Source organism: Phyllopteryx taeniolatus, chromosome 9 (assembly GCF_024500385.1).
Source record: "Phyllopteryx taeniolatus isolate TA_2022b chromosome 9, UOR_Ptae_1.2, whole genome shotgun sequence".
Classification (NCBI taxonomy): domain Eukaryota; kingdom Metazoa; phylum Chordata; class Actinopteri; order Syngnathiformes; family Syngnathidae; genus Phyllopteryx; species Phyllopteryx taeniolatus.
The window spans coordinates 24,113,821-24,137,072 of NC_084510.1; the positions used below are offsets into that span (position 1 = coordinate 24,113,821).

General features: G+C 41.1%; 1 protein-coding gene and 1 long non-coding RNA gene across 3 annotated transcripts in view; one reads left to right on the forward strand and one right to left on the reverse strand.

Annotated features, from left to right (window-relative positions):
* LOC133483604 (uncharacterized) overlaps positions 1-23,252 on the reverse strand; it is a 45,960-nt gene that overhangs the window by 11,835 nt on the left and 10,873 nt on the right. Inside the window, exon 3 of one of the 2 annotated variants that reach the window (XR_009790155.1) lies at positions 9,003-9,137. The exons of the other annotated variant lie outside the window; for it this stretch is intronic. This is a non-coding gene — a long non-coding RNA (uncharacterized LOC133483604). Of the gene's footprint in view, positions 1-9,002; positions 9,138-23,252 lie in introns of those variants that run through there. 2 annotated transcript variants of the gene reach the window in all.
* Positions 1,082-8,434, forward strand: fam210b (family with sequence similarity 210 member B). Its single transcript, XM_061785036.1, has 3 exons — positions 1,082-1,593; positions 5,592-5,791; positions 7,866-8,434. The coding sequence occupies exons 1-3, from the start codon at positions 1,285-1,287 to the stop codon at positions 8,080-8,082; spliced, it is 726 nt and encodes a 241-aa protein (XP_061641020.1). The 5' UTR covers positions 1,082-1,284; the 3' UTR covers positions 8,083-8,434.

Genomic DNA, 23,252 nt, shown 5'->3' on the forward strand with positions numbered 1-23,252 from the left:
CGAAGTCCACAGATTCGAGAGCATTTCCTATTCGGGCTCCAGGACTCTGGAACGGAAAATATAGCTGCTACCTCAGTAGAAATGTTGAAATCTCGATTGAAGACTTGGCATTTAGTTGAAGGACACGTCAACCAGTTTTACTGTCGCTTCTCCTCTCTCTCCTCCACATCCTCTCCTGCTTTATAATACGTGTAAGCAGCAATGACCAAATCCGTGCATCACTCTCACTCACAATCTGTGGAAATCGGCGGACCACATCCCAGTAGGGGTCACTTTGGAGGATTCTGCATTGAGCGACCGGGTCTGGTCCTGAGGAAGAACCCATTTCCTACTACCTGCGGCGCTGTATCTCATTCAATGGACTCCTGTGCTGTTTTCGCTAACATTGTACAGCGCCATATTATGTGATAGATTTTGCCCCCTCGGCATCAATTGCAGCCTGGAAGTGGGCTCATGCCATCGCTGGTCGATGCTTTCTTCTTTTACCCCCAAAATGGGATTTTGAGTTCCCCCCCCCCCCTTGCCTGGTTGGGGTGTTTAGATCAGTGGACGTCACTGATCTTTGTCAACTGTGACCCCGTGACGCCCTTTGAGACTCTTTTGTGATTAAGCGCTATACAAAATAATCTCACATTCACACCTAAAAGACTATTTAGAGTTCAATGACGTGCGTAACATGTCTTTGGAATGTGGGAGGAAGCTGGGAAACATGCAAACTCCACACTGAACAGCTGAGCTGAGATTAAAAACCCAGAACCTCAGAACTGGAAGGCAGACATGCTAACCATGCTGCCCCTGCACAATCTAATGGAAAAAAAATTGGACGCTGGACGCAATTATTGTTTTGAATGCAGATCAGACACAGTGGTTGAGTGGTTAGTATGTCCACTTTACCATTCTGAAGTTCAGAACTTCTGTGCTTGAGTTTCAATAACATTTGACGTTGTAATACCACAAAACCCCAATTTAAGCCACCACTGTATTAAGCTTGTGTCGTTGTAACTAATGTGGCCAGGAAGGTAAGCAGCGCCCCCTAGAGGCCGCTCCAAACCACGCACGTCCCATACGTCTCGCAGCCACCGCAAGCTTTGTTCTTCCGACCCAGCGTGCGGTTGCGCGGCCTGCCTGCCTGCCTGTCAACAAGCGCTCTGCTTGGGGGCGGGGCGGGGCGGGGGGGGGGAGACGCGGTCAGCATGTTCGGACCTTCGCTCGCTGTTATCGAGTCTCGACTAACGTAATCATTTTGGACACCGCTGAAGTCGCTTTGAGGGCGGAACGACGGCCATGTTTCTGAGTCGTGCGACGACGACGACAACGGCGGCGCGCGTTCTCCGCCGCTCATCCGGACCGTTGACATTAACGAGGGGCTTTCACCGGGACCGGACCTGCTGCGTGGGCTCGACGCCTGCGCGCTTCGCAGGACAACGACCGGAGCCGTACCAGCACCACGGTTTGATCTTCCCGGACTGGAGACACTGGAGCTGGAGCGGCCGCCTGGCGGAGCCGGTGCTTTTGTTTTCGAGTAACCGCGGGCCGTCCACCGCTGCCCCTGCCCCCAAGAAGACCCCCGCCATCGACGACAAGAACGCGGAGGTATTTTAACCAGGCTACTGTGTAATGGTGCACTCAAAGGGGTGAGGAGGGGACGGTGTCATACACTTCGGTACTTTCACTTTACGTCATTCAAACGTCTCTGGGCCGCGCATGCGCACTGCTCATCAACAGGCAGGTGTACACGTCACGCCTACTGCCACGTTTAAGACGATGACGTCACACAGAAGTAGCTTTGATCGCACCGAGTGTTATTGTCACAACGTTTATATGGCTTCAAACAAGTACGAGACAGTTGCACAGTGCTAAACTTCTGTAATGAACCCATGCCTGGTCTGCAATCCAGACGCAAACAGCACAAATTGCTTTGTTTAGAATTGCCAATATTAATAGTTCAAACCCTAAATATAGGTATGCGGTATGTGTGTTAAAGTTGTAAAGTATTTCAAGCAATAAGGAAATTACAAGCTTTTATTTATTTCTTTATTACATCTAATAGGGTTATGCCCAACGCACTTCCGCATTCTGCAAAACAGGTCGAAGCACTTCCTTTTGCTTCAGGTGGCTGGTGGAGCCCTATGGCAGGAGACAAAGCAACTGTAGAAATATTAAATGTTTACACTGTCGTCGTTTTACACAAGATGTCTTCAAGAGCCACCAAAGATGACAATATCGGATTTTTAGTCTTTGTGATTATATATATAATTTCATATATGTATAGATAAATTGTAGACCTGTATATAACTTTTGTCTAAGGGCGCCAGCCATAAAGAAAACAACATTTTACCAAGTTTAGGTTCAAACCATCATGAATGCAGCCTGTAGTTATGCTAGTTATGACTGCACACACAGGAAGTCAGCTAACCTGTTTTCCGGGGTTGGTCACATGACATTCCCCATAAAATGCATTTACACATTTACATTTTAATTCATGAGCGGGCGGCACGATGACCGACTGGTTAGAGCGACTGCCTCCCAGTTCTGAGGACCGGGGTTCAATCCCCGGGCCCGCCTCTGTGGAGTTTGCATGTTCTCCCCGTGCCTGTGTGGGTTTTCTCTGGGCACTCCGGTTTCCTCCCAAATCCCAAAAACATGCATGGTAGGTTAATTGAAGACTCTAAAATGGCCGTAGGTGTGAAAGGCTGTTTGTTTATATGTGCCCTGCGATTGGCTGGCAACCAGTTCAGGGTGCACCCCGCCTCCTGCCCGATGATAGCTGGGATAGGCTCCGAGTGAGGAGAAGCGGCTCAGAAAATGGATGGATGGATAATTCATGAGCCTTTAACCCTCCAGTTAATCTTTGTGTCTTTGGTACACTAAAAGTGTTTATGGATCAGTGTGACCCACTGCATGTTTAACTATCAAAAAAAAAAGAAAGAAAAGCTGTCTAGGTAACACGTTAACTAACTTACTAACATAGCTGACTGACTGACAGCAACCATTTATCAGTTGTTGGAGACAAGGTCTTTAAACTTTAGTGTTTACGTAACCATAATAACTAACAAAACTAAATTGCTAGGTAACTAAATGACGAGCAGGCTGACTAACAAGCGAACAAAAGTAACCCATTGACTAACTAACAGCAACCAAACTTGGATGCATGGATTTTTTGATTTTTTTACTCAAGTGAGCAAATTTGACCTGTTACAAAAGCTGTATTTTTCTTAAATGGCTTTTATTACGGTTATTTTTTCCCCTCTTAAATGGTTTCCCCTTTTACAAATTCTCCTTTTCTCCTTTATAAACGTTTGACAATGAAACAAGAAATTGAGTACCATACTTAAACAAATGCGGTACCTTGTATTAATTCATTTAGGTCGTCATATGAAAACAGGCTGCACTACAAGAAAATATGTTTTGAAAAAACAGCAATTATAGAATAAGGATTAAAAGAGACAAAAAGTAAATGTTAGGCAACGAGACAGAAGGTTGATGGCCTCAGGGTGGAGGTGTGTGATTGTGTGTGTGTGTGTGTCACACTCTGACTTGACTTGTGTGTTTGTGAGAAGCTGTTATCAGTCACAGAGCTCCCACTGTTCCCCCTCCCATACATCCTCTGTGGCCGCCTGCTCACATGACCCTCCCAAGGCCGCCGCCCGCCCCCCTTTACTTTGAGTCGGCCTCGGTGGCCCCTCTGAAAAGCAGAAGTCCCGCTGCCTCGCCCACGCCAACTTTCTTGATTGTGCTTTGTCGACAGGGCCGCCAAGCTCCCTGATTCACGATACCATCCCCCCCCACTCGCTGTATCACTATCATGATCAGCATTCAAATACTGTAGCATAGTAATGTTTAGAAACAAATAGTTCTAGCTTAAAGACAAATGTTTTGTACTTAAAAGTTAAATACAACTGAAATGTATTTAACAAATGTACTGTACTTGAAAAAAAAAAAAAAAAAAGTTTAAGCCAGTTTGAACATTTAATTAAGTGATTCTTAGCACACCACTGGAGTGAGCCCACATACCACTTTGAGAATCACTGCACTATACCATACTACACTATATAAGAAGGCTGCACAATTAATCGAATTTCAATCGTAATCGAGATTTTGGTTGCCACGATTAAATAAGCCTGATCGTCTGCAATTTTTTACATAAAAAAATGCAGGCACTGCTAAATATGAAAATTGCTTCATTTGCAGAAGTGCCTGCAACTTAGTCAGCCAGCCACCAGGGGGTGAACATCTGGTTAAGGCTTCATTAAGGCCCGGCAATACTTCAAAATGAAAGCTTAAAATGGCATCAATGCCCAATAGTATGAATATATGAAGCTTTTATTTTGAAGTTGGCCCTCTTAGCACATTGGCGGAGAGGTGGCGTGTCACGGTAAGACACAATTAACAATGGTAGCATCTGCCTTGATTTCAACTTTTCGGCTGGCTTGACCGCAGAATAAAAAAATGGCAGCAGTAAATAGAGAGGAAAGGTTTGTGACTGTGCACGACTGTTCAATCAAGCAGAACGGCGGCGACGTACAGTCCTCGACAATTCACTATATTGACGGAGATTTTCAAATGAAAAGTCGGCGCTTACAGCCTAATGTTATTGCGTTTTATGCGTTAACTGTATTTGCTTCCATTAAGTTGCAATTCATGATTGCACATTGTAATAGCATATTTATTCAGTGAGCCCTTGGTAAAGTAGAATTTTCTGGGGTACATTTATTTTTTATTGTTAACGTTTATACTTATTTAAAGATTCATTTTGCACTGAAAACTGTTACAGTTTGTTGAAAAGTTGTGCAATAAAAATAAAGATTTTTCCCTAACATGAAGAATAATCATGACTAATAATTGTGATTACAATATTGATCATTTTGGTCATAATCATGCAGCCCTACTATATAACATAATATTATGAAAGCTAATTGTTTGCTATGAGGCTAGTTTAAAATGCAACAAAAATGTTCAAGTGGTTTTACAGTGGTTAACTCCTCTGTATAGGAATGTTATGTTCAGGAACAGCAATAAAGTTACAGGGTTATTGTGACCTGGGGCGTGTGTCAAAGGATGAGTAGTTTTACTTTGTTAGTTTGATGATACAATGGTTAACTTCTCTAGCTAGTAATGCTAATCCTCCTGTTACGTTCAGGAACAGCAGTATTGTTACTGGGTCATTTGGACTTCGGGTGGGTGTCATTATCCAATTACAGAAACTGAAAAAAATCCCAATAAAAATATTTACATATCTTCGCAAATATGTGAAATGAACCATTATCATTGAATATATTGGTTTACGCCAACCAGAGGAAATGACCTTTGAAATGGTATTTCTTTTTAAAAAGGGTCATGTTGACCCGGAACATAGCAAAAGGGCTAAAACTTGATCGAAAACATTGCATGCACACTAAGTCCAAGGTTTTATGATGGTGACAGTTTGTCCAAAAACAGAATAATTCACTTTACATGATTTCCCATGAGGGAGAAGTCTGGAAATTAGAACATCTTGGAAGTCAAGATGTCACTGAACGAATTTTGTTTCACTTTTGGAGTTTGCATTGTACTTTGGAGTGCATCATTGTGTTTTATTTCACCCCATCCAGGACGAGCGCAACCTAAAGGAAGGCCCACCAACTCCTCCAGCTGAAGGCAAAGCCCCCGGGGAGCCCGAACCGGATGGAGATAAGCCCAACAAGACCCAGCAACTCAAAAAGGTCTTCAAGGAGTACGGTGCTGTGGGGGTCTCCTTCCACGTGGGGATCTCCCTCATGTCTCTGGGAATGTTCTACCTCCTCATATCTAGGTGACAAAGCAGCTTTCTGCCTCTTCCCACACTTTCTCAGAAACATACAGTAATAATACCAATACCGCTAAATATACTGATGACGACGATGGTGTGACAAAACAGCAGAGTTTTGGAAAGAGAAGCGGGGTACACCCCGGACTGCTCGCCAGTCAACCGCAGGGCACATTTCGACAATCATTCAAACTCGCTCACTGCTATGAACATTTTATACAGTGACAAAACGTTTCATGGTTAATGGTACATTATTACTGAAGTTTAACATTCAACAGTATTCTCACGGTGTAATCGTGTCAAATAAAAACATTTCTAAAATGTCTTTAAAGGGCTTTTAAACAGAAAATGTTTTTGTTTTTCTGTAGTTCGCTTGCTATGAGGAGAGAATTAATCCTTCCAAACCAAATGATTCAACATACTTTGAGTTATATATACAGCACACAACAGCAGAAAGTATGAAGTTCAGTGCGAAGTGGATAAATGCATGCAACTGTGGAGTAGCCATTCAAAATAGCACCTTTAAAAACGTCCTCAAGCTGCAGAGTATCATAAAACGATAAACACAAGTTTGCTTTGGATTTAAGAGGAGACGTGCGGAACATAAAGTCTTCACATGGAAGTTTTTTAATTTAATAATAGCGGCGCGAAACAGTAAAGCCTTTCAGCGTGCGTCGAATGTGACAGTTAGGCGGCGTCCCAGCAGCCGGAAAAGCAAAGAGATTTGCAACAGATTAGCAGGGGAGCCCGCGGCCTTTCTCACACAGCTGATAATAAGCCTCGCGTGGAAAAGCCAGTCGGCTGCAACCGTGCAGCATTATCGAGCTCAACACTTTGCTGCCTTGTACTTGGCTGATTAAAGCCAGCCCAGTGCAGCGGCTTGATAACGTCGAGGAGTCACTCGCCTCTTTCACGCAGAGATCCTGAAAATGATCTGAGTGGAAAGGCTCTGCCTTTTAAAAAGAACCCACTGAAACGGAATATTGCCGCAACCGTGCATTTTTTCTTATACAGGAATGAAATGTGTCAGCACCAGTGTCTCGTCAGATGGTGACGGTTGATTTATTTTATTTTTTTAAAACGACTTTTTTTCCTCTTAACAATAGTGACGCAGCGTCCCGCAATCAAATAATTAGATGCTGGTGTTTGTTATTTCAGCAAGACAACGCCAAACCAAATTCTGCACGTGTTACAACAGCGTGGCTTCGTAGTAAAAGAGTGCGGGTACTAGACTAGCCTGCCTGCAGTCCAGACCTGTCACCCATTGGAAATGTGTGGCGCATTATGAAGCGTCAAATACGACAACGGAGACCCCGGACTGTTGAACAGCTGAAGCTGTACATCAAGCAAGAATGGGAAAGAATTCCACCTACAAAACTTCAACAATTAGTGTCCTCAGTTCCCAAACGTTTATTGAATGTTGTTAAAAGAAAAGGTGATGTAACACAGTGGTAAACATGACCCTGTCCCAGCTTTTTTGGAACGGGTTGCAGCCATACAATTCTAAGTTAATAATTATTTGCTAAAAACAATAAAGTTTATGATTTTGAACATTAAATATCTTGTCTTTGTACTGTATTCCATTAAATATAGGTCAAAAATTATTTGCAAATCATTGTATTCTGTTTTTATTTATGTTTAACACAAAGTCCCAACTTCATTGGAATTGGGGTTGTAAAAAAAAAAGTCCTGAAAAATAACTTTCTTCTTGAAAAAGAAAATGCAACATTTTATCGCTATCAAAATTTTAAAACATTTCTAAATTCATTCCCCTTTTTATCCAACAATATTTTTTTAAATCCTAGAAAAATAAACTAGCCTTTTCCTTAAACTTTTTTTTTTTTTTGTGTTTTTTTTTAAATCACTACCCCGAAAATCTATATTTTTTTGAAAAATAAAAAATAAAAACTTCCTTTAAAAAGACAAACCCCCAACTCCCCACCCCAAAAAATAAATTTAAAAAATTTACTTCATCACCGTCAGGGAGTACAGTACAAAATGGATGGGTGGATTATTTTTTAACTGGTAGAAAGATAAATGTGACCGACATGTAACCAGTTCACCTTTTTTTCCTCTTTAGCGGTATAGACATGGCGGCCGTGCTGAGCAAGCTGGGCTTCAGCGAGGCCATTATCCGCTCCAAGATGGCGGCGGGGACCAGCACGTTTGTCCTGGCCTACGCAGTCCACAAACTGTTTGCGCCCGTGCGCATCAGCATCACGCTGGTGTCCGTGCCGCTCATTGTGCGCCACTTCCGAAGGACGGGACTCTTCAAGCCACCCACGTCTGCGCCCTGATCAATATCATGTGACAGATGGCGGCCATATTGCCTTGGGCGAGCGGGGGGAAAAAAACCAAAAAGAAAACGCCTGGAACTTTTAGACTGCTCTGACCTGAGCTTACAGAAACATTACTGAAGGAGAAAATTACGATAGATGCAATTGTATATTTGCAATCAGGGATCTTTTACTTTTTAGCTTTCTTTCTTTGTGTGTTTCTTAAATTTATGAAGTTTCCTCATGTCAGACACTTCCTAAAATGACTCAAATGTCCTTCCCCTTCATTCTCTTGACTGTTTGATCCCCTCTTTCTCGCCACACATTATAATCGTTGCATCCATCTGAATAAAACTTTTCTCTCTTTAAAAAAGGCATTATTCCTCTTTTAAATAGACCAAAAAACCTCAACAAATACTTTTCTTTTTAAATAAAAAAACAATGCAGAAAATTATTTTATTTCTCTTCGAAAAAAACGTTTATATTATATTATATTATATATTCTCTAAATATTCCACTTTCCCCCCTTTATATTTTTTTCCTAAGGTAAACACGCTGCTCCTTCTACTTTTTATGAAAAAAAAAAAAAAAAAAAAAACTTATCCCCTGAAAACAACTTGGTTCTCTCTAATGAAACTTAAAATTTTAACCTTCTGTCCTCTTAAATTACTTAGACAAAAATTACTTGATATTATATATTGATAAATATTACCTGACTTCTGTGAATGCTCCGCTAACGAGAATGACTACTGCTTGATTACATGATTGATTGAAGCCGAATTTGTTAAAATGCTGTTTACTTTATGGCTGTGTCTTCTGACAAAAGTTTATTTGTATGAATCCTAAACATAAAATATTGTAATCTTTGGTAGCTCTGTGGTAATGTCTTGTGTTTAAAAAAAAAAAAAAAAAAAAGACATTATAAATGTTTAAAGTACCTACGTGTGCTTGGTCCCAGCCCCCTCCGCCATTCACCAAAACTGTGAGGAAGTTTTGCCGAATGCGGACTTAGGTTGCCCACATACAGGATCAGCATCATGAGGCTGTGTTGTTACCTTTTCAGCAACGGACACAAACTTTGCCGCAACACATGTAGACAGGGAATATAACAATAATCACAGGCATGTACCCTTTAACCTCTGTGAAGAACAACTAATAATCTTGCCATACTGAGAAGCCCAGAGAGGATATGAGTCTCCAGTAAAGTATATCTGTATGTTTGTCTTCTACTGTCCTCAGGTGGCCAAGGCGGGCAGCAGCGCAATGGTCATTCATCGATACAAAGGGTGACAAAAACTCACTTTTGAATTATTTCAGAACTGTTTCTTTTTATAAAGTATAATATATTGAGGACTGACATCATAAAAAAACTACTTTTTTTTTTTTTTAAGGGGGAGGCTGGAACAGAATAAACACCACACATCAAGTAGACACCTTGAAAATAATTCAAGTGTTACCAGGAGGCACTACCTATGATACCAGCGTGTCATGGTATTCATCTCATTACCACAACACAGTATGCAGAGCAGACATGGTACCTGTTAAGCTGACCTTTACAGTGAAGTTTGGGAAAATCTTAACTCATTAGATTTGAAGCGGAGATTTGAACCTAGAACCTCTCAACTGTGAGGCAGATGTGCTGAACACTAGTCCAGTGCTGCGTGAGAGGAAAGTAAATGCCTTATCCCGTATAGACGCCTGGCGAGGCCAACATGAACTGTTCCAGACAAGTTATACCTGAATGAATGAACAGCGGTTTTAGAAGAAGAATACCCAATTGATTCTTCAGGCTGCATTTCCCGATTCTAACCACACAGTGGCGCTCCTGAACCACAAATGCAATTGCAGCCATTCTGACCACAAACTTAACATCTTTGTCAATTTAAACACTGATGACTCATGCGAGAACTAGTCGGATTCAACAACAAATTAAAGTGGATGAAATGATTGACAGCAAAGGTGTGAAACTGCAACACGTGCAAAGTTTGACAAACTGTAATAATATTCCTGGGTCAATTTGACCCGCAGAGGCATGAATTGATCCAACACCAGCTTGAATCATTTTCATACCGAAAAGCTACTTTTTTACCTCTTTTTGTTTTACCCCTCCTGTTATGTTTGTCTCTTTAGATCACCATAATGTTGGTCATTTTAACATGCTTATTTGAAATAACATGTTTTAAAAATAAAAGATAAAAAACACAAGGCCAGCAGAAGTTTTATGCCATTTTTTAAAAACAAAAAAAATGTTTTCTTATATGATTATTTTTTTTAAAGGTAAAACACGGGTCAATGTCACCCGCATCACAGCATGTTTCATCATTTAAAGAAAAAAAAATTATGAATAAAAAACAAAAATAGGAGTAACTTATGCTAAAGGTGGCTTACAGGTTGCATCCAGGCACTTTTTCCAAACCATTTTTAGAATTAGAAGTACTTTGGGGTCGTCTCGCTCAGATAGGATCGGAAAGCAAAAACGAAAATCTAAAGAGGCCCTACGTGTGTATGCGTGTTTGCATGTGTTTTTTTCCAGTGGGTCAATTTGACCTACAACATACCAGGAAGATTATTCCACTACAAATTTTAGTGTATTGTCTGCACTCTGTGTGTGTGTGTGTGTGTGTGTGTGTGTTAATAATAATGCCATGAAAAAGTTATAAGTCTAAGTAAGTGCAAAGTTGGTGTGTGTGTGTGTGTATGTGTTTGTGCCAGACATCAACTCAGGTTCCTGGGAATGGAAAGCCATGGCAGCTCTGTGACACAAATGGATCCAAACCGAAAACACACACACACACACACACAAGAGAGGAGAAGTGTAGGCCTCATTAGCCATGAGGAGAACAGGGAGCTGCCATCGCCTCTCCATCCCCTGCATGTCCCCTATGGCGAGGAACAAATTGGTGACAGCGCTCCCAGCCAGCCAGCCGCTACCTGCCACGTGCGCCCAGTTCCCGTCCACACCGGCGCTCATTTGCATATGTGTTTGTGTGAAATCTATAAACACACACACACACTGCAGTGGCTACAACGTAACCGTCTCGTGATACACAGCTCATTGAAGAGACCCCACCCCCACCCACTCTGTTAGTCTGAAGAGTTTAAGGGGGGGCTCAAATGCTTGCTTCCAGACTACAGCGTCAGCATCAGAACCGTCTCACGCACACACACAGGCAATGTATTATGCATGCTGCAAAGTGCTTATGTATGCGGTGCTACTTAAACATATGGAAAGCGTGAGTGGTTTTTTTGTCCTTGTACTTGCCACTTTTGCACTTGCTCATTAACATCCAGACAAAAGTGAGTTACTGGAGGAATTCACAATCGAAACCCTACATTCAAAAAACAAGGGTCAGTAGCAGTACAGTAAACCATTGGCGATTTGGCATTCGTGAATTTGTCTGTTAAGGACATAATTCAATGGAATGAAAAATAATTAAATAGTCTTTGTCACACTTTGCACCAAAGGACTCCATACACACAGCATTTCTGCGTTTGGGGTACGGAGGTGTGCTAACTTCCGATCACCAGGCAAACACATAGCGATAACAATCACAGCATCAAACTCTTCAAACTATACTTGCTGTCTGCTGGCGTAACGTAAAGTTACAGTGAACGACGTACTACCTTTATAATTTCTACAGTTATACAAATATCAACAAAGCAATCAAAGGATCCTCATCCCATTTAATGAGCCATTCGCAGTTGTACATTAGGCTACAACATAATGGGCAGCACACTGCAGTGTTGCCTGGAAGAGATATCCCGATGCCTTTCAAAAGTAAAAACTTCTGATGAAAATTCGACCTTGCAACCGACCTTGACCTTGTCAGATGCCATCCCAGAAGCTTGAAAAAGACGGACGCAGGAAACTTACACAACCTAACCTTTCCATCGGAAATGCTTAATGTGCTGCCGTGCATATGGTCCATTGTGCTGTTGCCCGCCCCTGGCCACCTGGGGGCAGTATAAGACAGACCGACATCTGTACAGTAGCCTATAGATGTCCCAGCTCCTCTCAGCTCCTCGTGGAAGATAAAGAATATATGACTGTGATTACTGTTATATCGAATGTCTAAATGTGTTGCTGCATCAAGCATTTCCCATTATGTGTTAGCATTAGCATTGAGCTAGCAGACTGAAAGGCTGTTTTTTTTTTAAATACATGTAATTCTCCTGGGTTTATGTTCAGTTTGACAGTAAACTTCAACTGCAGCACCGATGCTAAATGGGGTCGATATGATAATTCCAATTTTTTAATGTTTATACTAATATTATCCCTGTTTATTGATAGACCGTTTCATCTCGTTTCATTTCCCAAATTTGTTATGTTCGGGTCTTTATCATTTGGGGGAAAAAATTTTAGCGCAATGCTGGCGAAGTCTGTGACGGATTCAGCCGCCATTCCAACTCTTGACTGCTCACTTTTACGCTTTTAACCCTCTTATCTTCTTATTTTTTGGGGGCCCCACTTCCAGCTCCGACACACACTGTTTTTCCCCCTCTTCGCTCTCCTCCAGAGTTAAGTTTAGCAGGTGCGCTCGGCGGTGGCGTCGGCGTCATCCTCGGAGCACCTGTCAGCTGTCTGCCTTCATCACGACTGGCGCGCCGCCACGGGGGCCGCCAGGAAAGTAAACCTGCACACGCACTCCCTCCAACCCCCGATATCAACAGCTGCATCTTATTATTTGAAAAACACCGCTGCCAATCAACTTCCGCTTGAGACGATTTATTTATTCCGCTTGTCGCCTTTTCCCTCCTCAGGATTCAGACGCTCACCTGGTAAATGTGAGCAATTATAATGGAGCAGGGAGGATAGAGGAGAGGTGGCAGCTTGTGCCTGTTACTTTGAACGAGTTGAATGTAGCTTACTAAAGTAATGTAACGCACAGTACAGTCAGACATATCAATTGAACAAAAACTCTGCAGTCTACACTAGGGATGCACTGACACCACTTTTTTTGAGACAGAGTACAAGTACTTCCATTTGAGTACTTGCGAATACCAAATAAAGTACACAAACTTGATAATACCAATACGTCTTGCAATTGTGACAAAAACGTTTTATTCTGGCGAAATATTGTTCAAAACCACAAAACATACTTTTCTTGAACATGCCATAAACTTTACTCACACACCTTTTAGAGTAACAACCTGTCATTACTGACATTTCAACATCCAACTGAATGTCTTGCCAAACATTTAGCTTAAATGTAGCCTGTAACACAAGGCATTTCAGTTACGTGGTGTCTCAGTCTGAACATTTAGGGCACAAAGAGGAAAAGAAGCAATGAAACTACGAAAAACGTAGAAAATGGTAGATATACAAATTGAAACTCGGTGCTTGCTGGACGGCTCACGGTGCGGCTGCCCCCGTCGCTGCCCGAGCATACTTAATTTGCATTTGGCAAAAAGCGAGGTCGCCCGTGTTTAAATTGAATTTTCTCCAAACGGCTGACATGGCTCCTACCCAGGATATACCGTTTCAGGCTGGTGAAGTGGTATTGATGTGTAGTATCGGTGCATTTTTATGAGTATGAATAATGTTCCGACGTACAGTTTCTAGGGATGACTCCTCCACCGACTCCTACTCTACACAGAGTTGTTCCGAAGATTCAAACCTGGATTTCCTTACTGTGAGAAAGGTGTGCTAACCACTATTCCACAATGCTACCGAATCAACAACTGATTTCAGGACAACACCTCAAATGAAGTAAATACCTGCCTATTAGCGATTAAGCATTCACAAACTTGGCTATTGGCGATTTTCTTCTGTCGAATATAACTTACAAGTTTTTCCTGAGAAATTGCCCTATTCGCACTTTCTGTAGCGACACAAGCACCCTGCTCCTTCTGAGGCGCCAAGTTAGTGGCGGAGTAGCTAGCGTTAGCCAGGCCGGCTTGACAGCGAACAGCAGCGTGATGGAAGATTCCAGTAGAAGTACGAGAGGCACACAAGGATCCTTGTGGGCAGGCGAAAGTAGGGTAGTAAACTTCAAAATGATGCAGAGAAATGTCACTATTGGCAGTGGTGGAACTGGTGGAAGTGGTTTAAACTATTGCTTATAGTAGTAGTAGTAGTAGTAGTAAAACCACCGTGAACATTTTTAGGGTGGGGGCATCAATTACTCGCAAATGTTTGCCATTCGCATCGGGGCTTGGTCCGTAACAGCGAGGGTAAACTGTATAACAGTGGCTCTCAAACATTTTACACCAAGAACCACCTAAAAAAAAAAATACTTAGCTCTCCAAGCACCACCATTATGACAAACATTAAAACAGTAGTACTAGGACTAAGTGTTCACAAAAACGAGACAGAGGTTTTATTCCTAAAAAAAAAAAATATGTTCAATATTATTTTAAGCCACTGTGACACAAGTTATATCGGCAGGTAGGTAGATACAGGATTTTTTATTTTTATTTTTTTTAAAGCTACACGATTCAATTAAAACCTATTGCGCATAAAAAGTTAAATAAAACATTTTCATAATTAAAACAAACACTTCTTAAAGATTTAATGCATACAATTTGTACTTTAAAGTTAAATATACTTAGGCAGTGATTATTTTGCGTACCACAACAAACTTTGAGAATCACTGCTGTATAACAATAATGTGGCCCCATTTGTCACCGTGAGCGTATTGCAAAGCAAAAGCAAAGTGAGTGCAGTCCCGTTGGCGTTTGTGCACCAAACAGCAACGTCAATGCACCCACGTCATAGAGAACTCGTTTCTTAAATCCCCCCCCCCCCCCCCCTCACATGATTCCCCCTTAAACAATTCAAACCAAAGTCAGCCGGGGCAACCAGCTAGCTCAGTTCCCAGATCGTCATGACAATCGCGACCATTGTCCGCCACGGCCCTAACGCAAAGCAAACAGACAGACAATTTCTTTCAATTAGCCCCAAGACATTTTTATTTGCGCCATAAGACGAAAGGGCCCTGTTGAATGTCCTGGCCAAAATGAAGACTAATGGGCTATTGTGGAGCTGCCGAGTTTGTACATTTCGTGTCACACCACCGAGCCTCTGTCATCCACCCCGTCCCCTCCAAGCAGACTGCTGACCGGGCGCAGAAGCGACGTTTAATACATTTATTCACGACATAGTTTCATTTTGTTTGGAGCGTTTGGATCGTTATTGGTGAGAAGCTGCATCTATTCATCACAGCTCGACAACAGCTGCGAATATAATCATCGCTCACTCGACAAAGTCGGCCGAGGCCCAACCAGCAGCCTGCTGATCTCGCTTTAGGACACGCCATGTCTTATGGAAATTTCTCTCAGCCATAATTAAAGCACAACGTCATTTGGAGCCTCTCCAGAAGGCTTTGTCGTGGAGTTTGAGCAATATTTTCGGCTTACATTGCACCTTTGTTGCAGTATGGCCCGCTTTCTTTAATCTGGCCCACTAAGGAGTTACATTTTTAAGACTACTATAATACAAGGTGTCCCAAAAAGTCATGATATTCTTAATAATAATAATAATAAATACAGCTAAATAATGATAATAAAGCTTTACCCGTACTGACTAGGTTGATGAGCATCATAATCTTTCGCTTGAAAGCAGTTGAAGCTTTTGGCTTTGCGGGAACGCCTGCGCAAGAAGTTCAGTATTTTCATCAGTGGTGGTAGTAGCGAGCCTTTCACTGCGTAGTTTATCAAGAACAGATCGTGTTTCGAGAAATTTGCCATGCATAGCATATTTCTGTTTTGTTTTGTTCATTTATCTTACAATTATATAATTATATACACTGCCGTGAAAAAGTATTCTTACGTAAAATGCAAACATAAAAGAATTTGAAAAGGAGGCCAATACTTTGTCACGGCACTGTATATAATTCTTAGAATTGTTGAATTGATTTATTGTAAATAAATAGTAAAATAAATTACTTTTACAGTGTTGCCTTGCCATACGACTTTTATTTGTTCCGTGAATATGATCATAACACACAGATCTCAAATCATCTTTCCCCAGTGTAATGATTGTTAATGCCACTGAGTCTCTGAAAAACACCAAAAAAAAACAAAAACAAAAAACATTTAGTTTTTTTTAATACGAAAACTTGGACTCTACAGTTGTATAGTATTTAAAAATGTATAGTAATAACATAATTAAACAAAAAAACAAATCACACATCCTTCTGATGTGTGCGCTGTGGCCAGGGGGCAGTATAATACATTCATACGTAGTTACTCAAAGTTAACGGTCACCGCTGCTCAGTCAGCTGCAGTAATATTTGTCATTTTTCGCAGTTATATTGTGTGCTGCTGCAACTATTTTGTTCAGATATCTGTGCTTAAAGGGTTATAAAACAGTGACATTGATGCTCGTTTTGTTAGCTATGGTGTTTTGCATTTTCTGTTAGCATTAAACTATTGGACTTTTGTCAGACAAAGTTATGTGGCGTTTGATTAAATACACAACAGCCCCTCTGGTCAAACACAGGACTACTGTTTCTTCTTCCTGACAAACAAGCAATCACCCAGTGCAGAAGTGGGGGTGGAAAAAAAAGACAGCCCTTTCCTTTCATAAAATATATTAATAAACCAACGGAAGAAGCACGCATAATCCATTGTAATAATTTCATTAAATTCCCTCATCACCCCTGGAGATAAATTCATTTGGGTTGTGGCAATAAAGTTGCGTTTTCACCAAAAGAGAAAAGGCTATTATTTCTCTCGCTTTCAGATAGGACGTCATCTGTCGCACTGATATTGAGCAATCCGGCAGGATTTATAACACCCGAATCTAATGCATCCACGCCACTCACAAAAGCACATTTTTAAAAAGAGGAGAGTTATCATTTTGACTAAAAAAAAAAAGGACATTTTCAAACAATGATGCTGATATGGCAGAAAATCTTCAGATTCCTCTTTCATTTTTTCGAGTGCTAAACATGGTGTTGCTGAACCTGCTAACAATTTCAGCGTTAAAAAAAATGAATACAAAATTTAAAAAGGTGTCGTCCTTATACTGTAGGCGAAAAACCGGCGTGATGCAAAACACGTTCAACACATGATATGAGCACAGCATATTTCCCCCCTGCATTTAAAAGCAAAATCAGCTGCCGAGACATTATTAGAATATGGCCAAGTTTTATGGTTAAATAAAGTAAGATTAGACTCATTTTATACACTGTTAATAAGATAACTCTAACTTGTAATGAGTGCCTCTTTTTCTCCTTTAACCCTCCTGTTACGCTGTAGGTCAAATTGATCCATTTTAAAGTAAAAAAAAAAATAAAATAAAAATTGGCCTAATGATCATCATTTCTTTATTTTGTTCACTTATGGTTAAAAACAGTGCTTCAGTATACATTTCAATTCAGTGGGTCAATTTGACGCTGGGCAGAAGCGGTGACAAAAATAGCCAAAATGCAAAATAACGTAAAATAGGCAGCTATCAAATATCGACTATTCTACTGATAATCTCATCGATGAATCAAGTAATTGGATAAAAAATTATTTTGCATTATTAAACAGACAAAAAAAAAATGCCTGTGAGGTGCAGCTATTATAGTTGTCCACTTGAGGTCGCCCTCCTCAGGTTCCAAACCATAATATCGGTGGCTTTGAGTGTGTGTGGCTTTAAAAGCTGGAGCCTGGGCTGGTGAGTGACGTTTGAGTCAGCGAATGAGAGTGTAGAGTTTGGTGTGGCAGGCTCAAATGGGTGGCTGGCTACTAACTGGCTAACTGTTTGCCAGTCTGCGTGTCGGGCGCCTTGGCGTCAGTTGTGGCCGTAGCAGCTCGTGTAGGAAAGTACTTATTACGCATTTAATTTGTTACCGTTAGTTCCATAAAGTGATTTAAAGTGCAGTGATCCCAAACTTTGGACATTCTCTGTCTTTTAAATATTCTTTTCACCTGCTCGCTGCCGTCGTGCCAATGTATTTCTACACGGAATGTTGAGTTAGTCTGCAGAAACGTTAGTCCGTGTGGAAAAAAGATCACCTCAAAGCTTTGAGGCAGAGATTTTGCTTAGATTTTTTTTTGCAATCAAATTATTCGAACAATAATTGCAGCCTTCATGTAAAATAAAGAAAAATTATAATGGAGTTGATAATGCCCTATAGACAATATTTACTAGGACTTTTTTCCAGTTCCTGACACTTTTGGGTAATTAGAAATGCTAATTTGTCAAAATGAAGCAAGAACATTATTGCTATTTCTAAGAAACTAACATAACGGCAGGGTTGATAATGAGACAGAAACAATGTTTATTGGGAGGTCCCCCCACTTTATGACAGTTGTATAATTGAGCCTCTGAGAACTACAGCGGGCGAACTATACAGTTTCATTTTTATGTTCAGAAATGAGTAGTGAAATGGCAATTTTGACAAATCGGAGGCAGTCTATTATTGCACTTTTCACTTTTCCTGATTGATCAGTGCAACAACTGGCCAAATCCCATTTCCAAGATGACCGTGCCCATTAAACTTGGCTTCACCAAGTTCAGAGATTGATAGAAGACAAAAAAAGTAAGTAGTGATTTAGCTTGGGTGCCAGTGCATTTGAATGTTGGTATACTGTAAGTGAATATTATTTATCATCAAGAAATATTGCCGCCATAAAACTTCCAATCAATCTCCTGCAAAATGACAACAATAGCGTTAGCTCACTCCAATTCTCACTGGCTCAATGAAACTAGGAAAACCACTTTAAGTGTGTGTGTGTGTATATTCACATGCACTGAAGACTCTCCGTAACTTCCACTAACAACCCAGGCTAAACTTCGAAAGCTCCTCCGTGACATATACATTTGTTAGTCTTTCAATCAAAATCAATTTAACAATACTTCCTTGACACTAACCACTACTTTCCTGTTAGCCAGTGAAAACAACAACAACAACAACAACAAAACAAATACTTAAATTTGTGCAAGGTGATCCTCAAATAGGTGAAAGTTCACTGAATGGCGATACTACTAGTCCTAATGTATGTACTTCTGCATGAGCACGTGAGAAAATCTTGGAGCCGTGTGACAAGAAGTGCAGAAAACTCAACTTGAGCACTGCCGCTCATCTGTCAGCTGCCCGTGTGGAAGTTTTTGACAAAACTTGTTTTACTGTGCTGGCAAAGAAAACGTGACAAAGGAAGAGTGATGGTCGGGAAACCGTTTGCCGGCTGGAGGAATTGGAAGGCATTGGTGTCACAATCTTTTAAAAAATGCATCAAGGAGGAACTCGGAGGATGACAGTCATGACCAGCCTCAACCCAAGCCTGAAATGTGCTGCTCAATAATGAAAACAAGTCCTGCTGGACCACAGTAACAAAAAAAAAAAAAAAAAAAAAAAAAAAAAAAAAAAAAAGACTTCCTCTAATTCTGTTCATGATGTTAAAAAGACAATAGACAAAAGTATGCAGGTAGAAGCCCACAAAGGGGTAAACGTTGGAGTTCAGATGAGCAGTTTTACTTTATTTTAGCTTCATTATACATTGGTTAACTTCTATGTCAGTTAAGAACCTTAAAATATCCTTTCAAACAATGCCTTAATTTATATTATTTTCTATGTGGGGAAAAACAGTCTTGAAATTAAAATAACTCATCAAAACCTCATGCACATCCGGTGAGGACTGTCCGTCATTTCAATTAACCACACGGGCTAAACTTAGCTCTTACCCAACATACAAAGCTTGTTTTTCAGTCGACATGTTTCACTTCAACAATACAGTATTCCCCGCTTCATTGCTGGGGCTACGTTCCAGAACATCCCTGCTAAAAGTGAAATCCGCGAAGTAAAAAAAAACCTTATTTAAATACACCCTAGAAATGTTTGTATAGCATTGAAGTTACTTAACATTTTTTGAGGTATTTAAGCAAACTTTTAAAAACGATACAAATACATTTAAACATGTTATATGTTGACAATGAGCAAGAGCAATGGATAAGACAAAAATGTGTAAAAATAGTATAAAAAAAAAAAAAAGAGTGTAACAACTGTTATAACACTTACCCCCCAAAAATCTGCACTATAACAGAACCATGAAACGTGAACCGCGATATAACAGGGATTACTGTAATTTGGCAGCATCTTGTGGCTTTTCAGAAAGAATGCAAAGGTGAGTTTTTTTTAGCAAATAGCTGGCGATAGGTTACACAGGAAATGTCATAAGGTGCATTTGTGAATAGTGAACTATGAATATGCAGTATCGCTGTATAAATCACCGATCGGTGTATTTCGATGAGCTCGCATTGATGGGGGTATACCATATGGCACACATTGAGAAAGAGAAATCTGAATTGTTTCACTGATAACATGGAGTGTAAATTCAGCCTTTTTCTGTGTGTGTGTGTGGGACAATTTATTATCTGCGGCGACGATTGCTATTTTTCGCACCTCTTGAGAAACTCAAAAACAGATTGTGTTGTTTTTTCATGCTTACCATCACACATGGATGTTTGCCGAGGAGCCTTCTGCTTGAAAGAGTGCCGCTTCTCTCTTCCACCCTCTGCTCGTCCAAATCACAAATAATACCACTCGCTGTCTAGCAACAACTTTCTTAGGCTTTGCACAGACTTTTGAACCCCAGTTACAGACAACCCTGAGGTTGTGTTTGTGTGTGCGCGTGAGAAATATCAGTAATGCAATCATCTATTATTTGGAGGCGGTCACATGTTGGGGTCACCACATATTTGTACAGCAAGGCTTGGGTTTGGATGAGACTCACTTGAATTAGACAGGGCCGCCCTGTCAAACAGGCCAATTTCACCAAGACACGAAAGAGACACCTGGGAATTGTTTTAAATTGCAAAGCAAAAACAGAAACCAAAAAAAAATGCATAACGTCTCCTTGAAAATGTCAGATGTGTTTGACCTTAGAGATGCCGCTGAATTATCCATCATACAGGCTGACACTTGCCCTCATGCGTAACACGGCTGTTGTTTATCTAGCCAAAGTCTTTAGGAGCTTTTTGCTAGCGTGAGCGTTCCGACTCATTTCACTAAACTGCGCAAACACATCCTTAATTGCTCATTTTGACCTGATGAATATTGCTTGTTGATGAGTAAATGGGACTAATTGAGGCCCCAAAGTTGATTAAAAAAAGCTTCCCCTTGTTTGCATTTTTGAGCAAATTCATTCATAAGAAACACAATCCATCCATTTTCTATACCGCTTATCCTGTTCAGGGTCGCCGGGAGCTGGAGCCTAGCCCAGCTGACTTGAGGCAAAAGTTGGACTACACCCTGAACTGGTCATCAGTCACTCACAGGGCACATATAGAGACAGACAACCATTCATTCTCACATTCACATTGTCACCATAACAACTACACTCACCTTCCATCTATCCATCCATCCATTTTCTGAGCCACTTCTCCTCACAAGGGTCGCGGGCATGCTGGAGCCTATCCCAGCTATCATCGGGCAGGAGCGGGGTACACCCTGAACTGGTTGCCAGCTAATCGCAGGGCACATACAAACAAACAACCATTCGCACTCACATTCACACCTACGGGCAATTTAGAGTTGTCAATTAACCTACCATGCACGTTTTTGGGATGTGGGAGGAAACCGCAGTGCCCGGAGAAAACCCACGCAGGCACGGGGAGAACATGCAAACTCCACACAGGCGGGGCCGGGTCCTCAGAACTGTGAGGCAGACGCTCTAACCAGTCGCCCACCGTGCCCTACGCTCACCTCCAAAAGTAATTTTTGCTGTACAGTGAAAACACTTCAGCTTTTTTCCCCCCAGGGGTTTACATCTGGATCGGATACACACCTTAGGAACCTTTTGTTTGAACCCACCAATTTGCCTGTGAAGACTACATTTACAACAAGTAAAATGTGTAACCAACAGGAAAGCCAGAGAGCTGTCTAGTGGTGAAAAACGAGTAATCGTGAAGCTGAGAGAAGATGCAAAGTCAATCAGATCCATTGCGCAAACACTGGGCATATCCAGTACAACACTGGAATGTCTTGAAGAAGAGAGAAAACATTGGGAGATCCTTAATCCAACAGCAAGATAAGGACCCCGTACACTCTGCCAAAACAACAGAAAGTGAATGGTCCTTATTCAGATTTTATGGTACAGAATATTCAGTAGGGTTCAGGTGTACAGATTTCACACAGAAACAAAACGTATTAGGTAGGGGACAACAAGTGTAACTGCCTCACGCTTTAGCCACACGTCTATTGAAGGAAAAAAAAAAACAGCAGCTCAACCTCTGGCAAGTGGAAATCAAGACTAGCGATAGGCTTTTGGCAGTATGACAAACTTTTTTGAAACGGCAAAATGTTTGCAATGTTCATTTCCCAAAGAAATTATTGATGAACAACAACAGAATACATCAGGGGAAAAGAAGGGGAAGCTTTAAAGTGGCCGAGTCAATCTCCAGACTTCAACCCGACAGAGAATGTTTTTTTCTATCCACTGACAAGGAGACTGGAGGGAAGTAACATCCCCAGAAAACAAACAACAACTGAACAATGCTATGGGGAAAGGCTGGAAATGCATCACAAAAGACGTATGCAAAAGTTTGATGATAATAATAATAATAATACGTAACAGGTTAAAATATTAAGTCTTATTAGCCAAATTGTGCATCTGATCCAGATGTAAATAACTGACCTTTAAGCTGAACAGTCGATCTCCAAACCCAAATGTTTTCCATCTGCAGCAAAAATAAACTAAACTTGCATTGGGCCAATTGACAAACTTTAGCATACGGCAGGGACCTATTTAGTGTTGCAACCTTATCCACTTAAACCAAGATCAATGGTCAGTAAGGAATAATAATGACTGCCCTGTTTCCCCCTAGTATAGCATTTTCATGTTAATCACATTAGGACACAGATTGCCGTTAATGAACCTTTAAGGTCTTGACAGATCGATCGGTACGATTGTGAATTGGGACAAAATGTCTCGACCGGTGAGAGCTCTGCAAAGCAGGCACTCTTTAACTGCCCACCGAGGGAAGTTTTTAAATTGTCGATTGTTATCTGTACGAAACAATGACGAATGATTTTTGAGGCGACGAGGCACAACGGAACAATCCACGGACACAAGGGACTACTGATATGGGGGCTAGCAGGCAGTCTACTGGAATAATTGTCGTGACAGATGCCGTCTACACATAATGTATAATCATCTTTATTGCTGCGACCAGAGCTTGTTAAGTTTCCACACTTTGGACAGTTTACAGGCTCTGATAGGTTTGGTTAGAAAAGCAGAGTTCAAATTTGCTCAAGAAC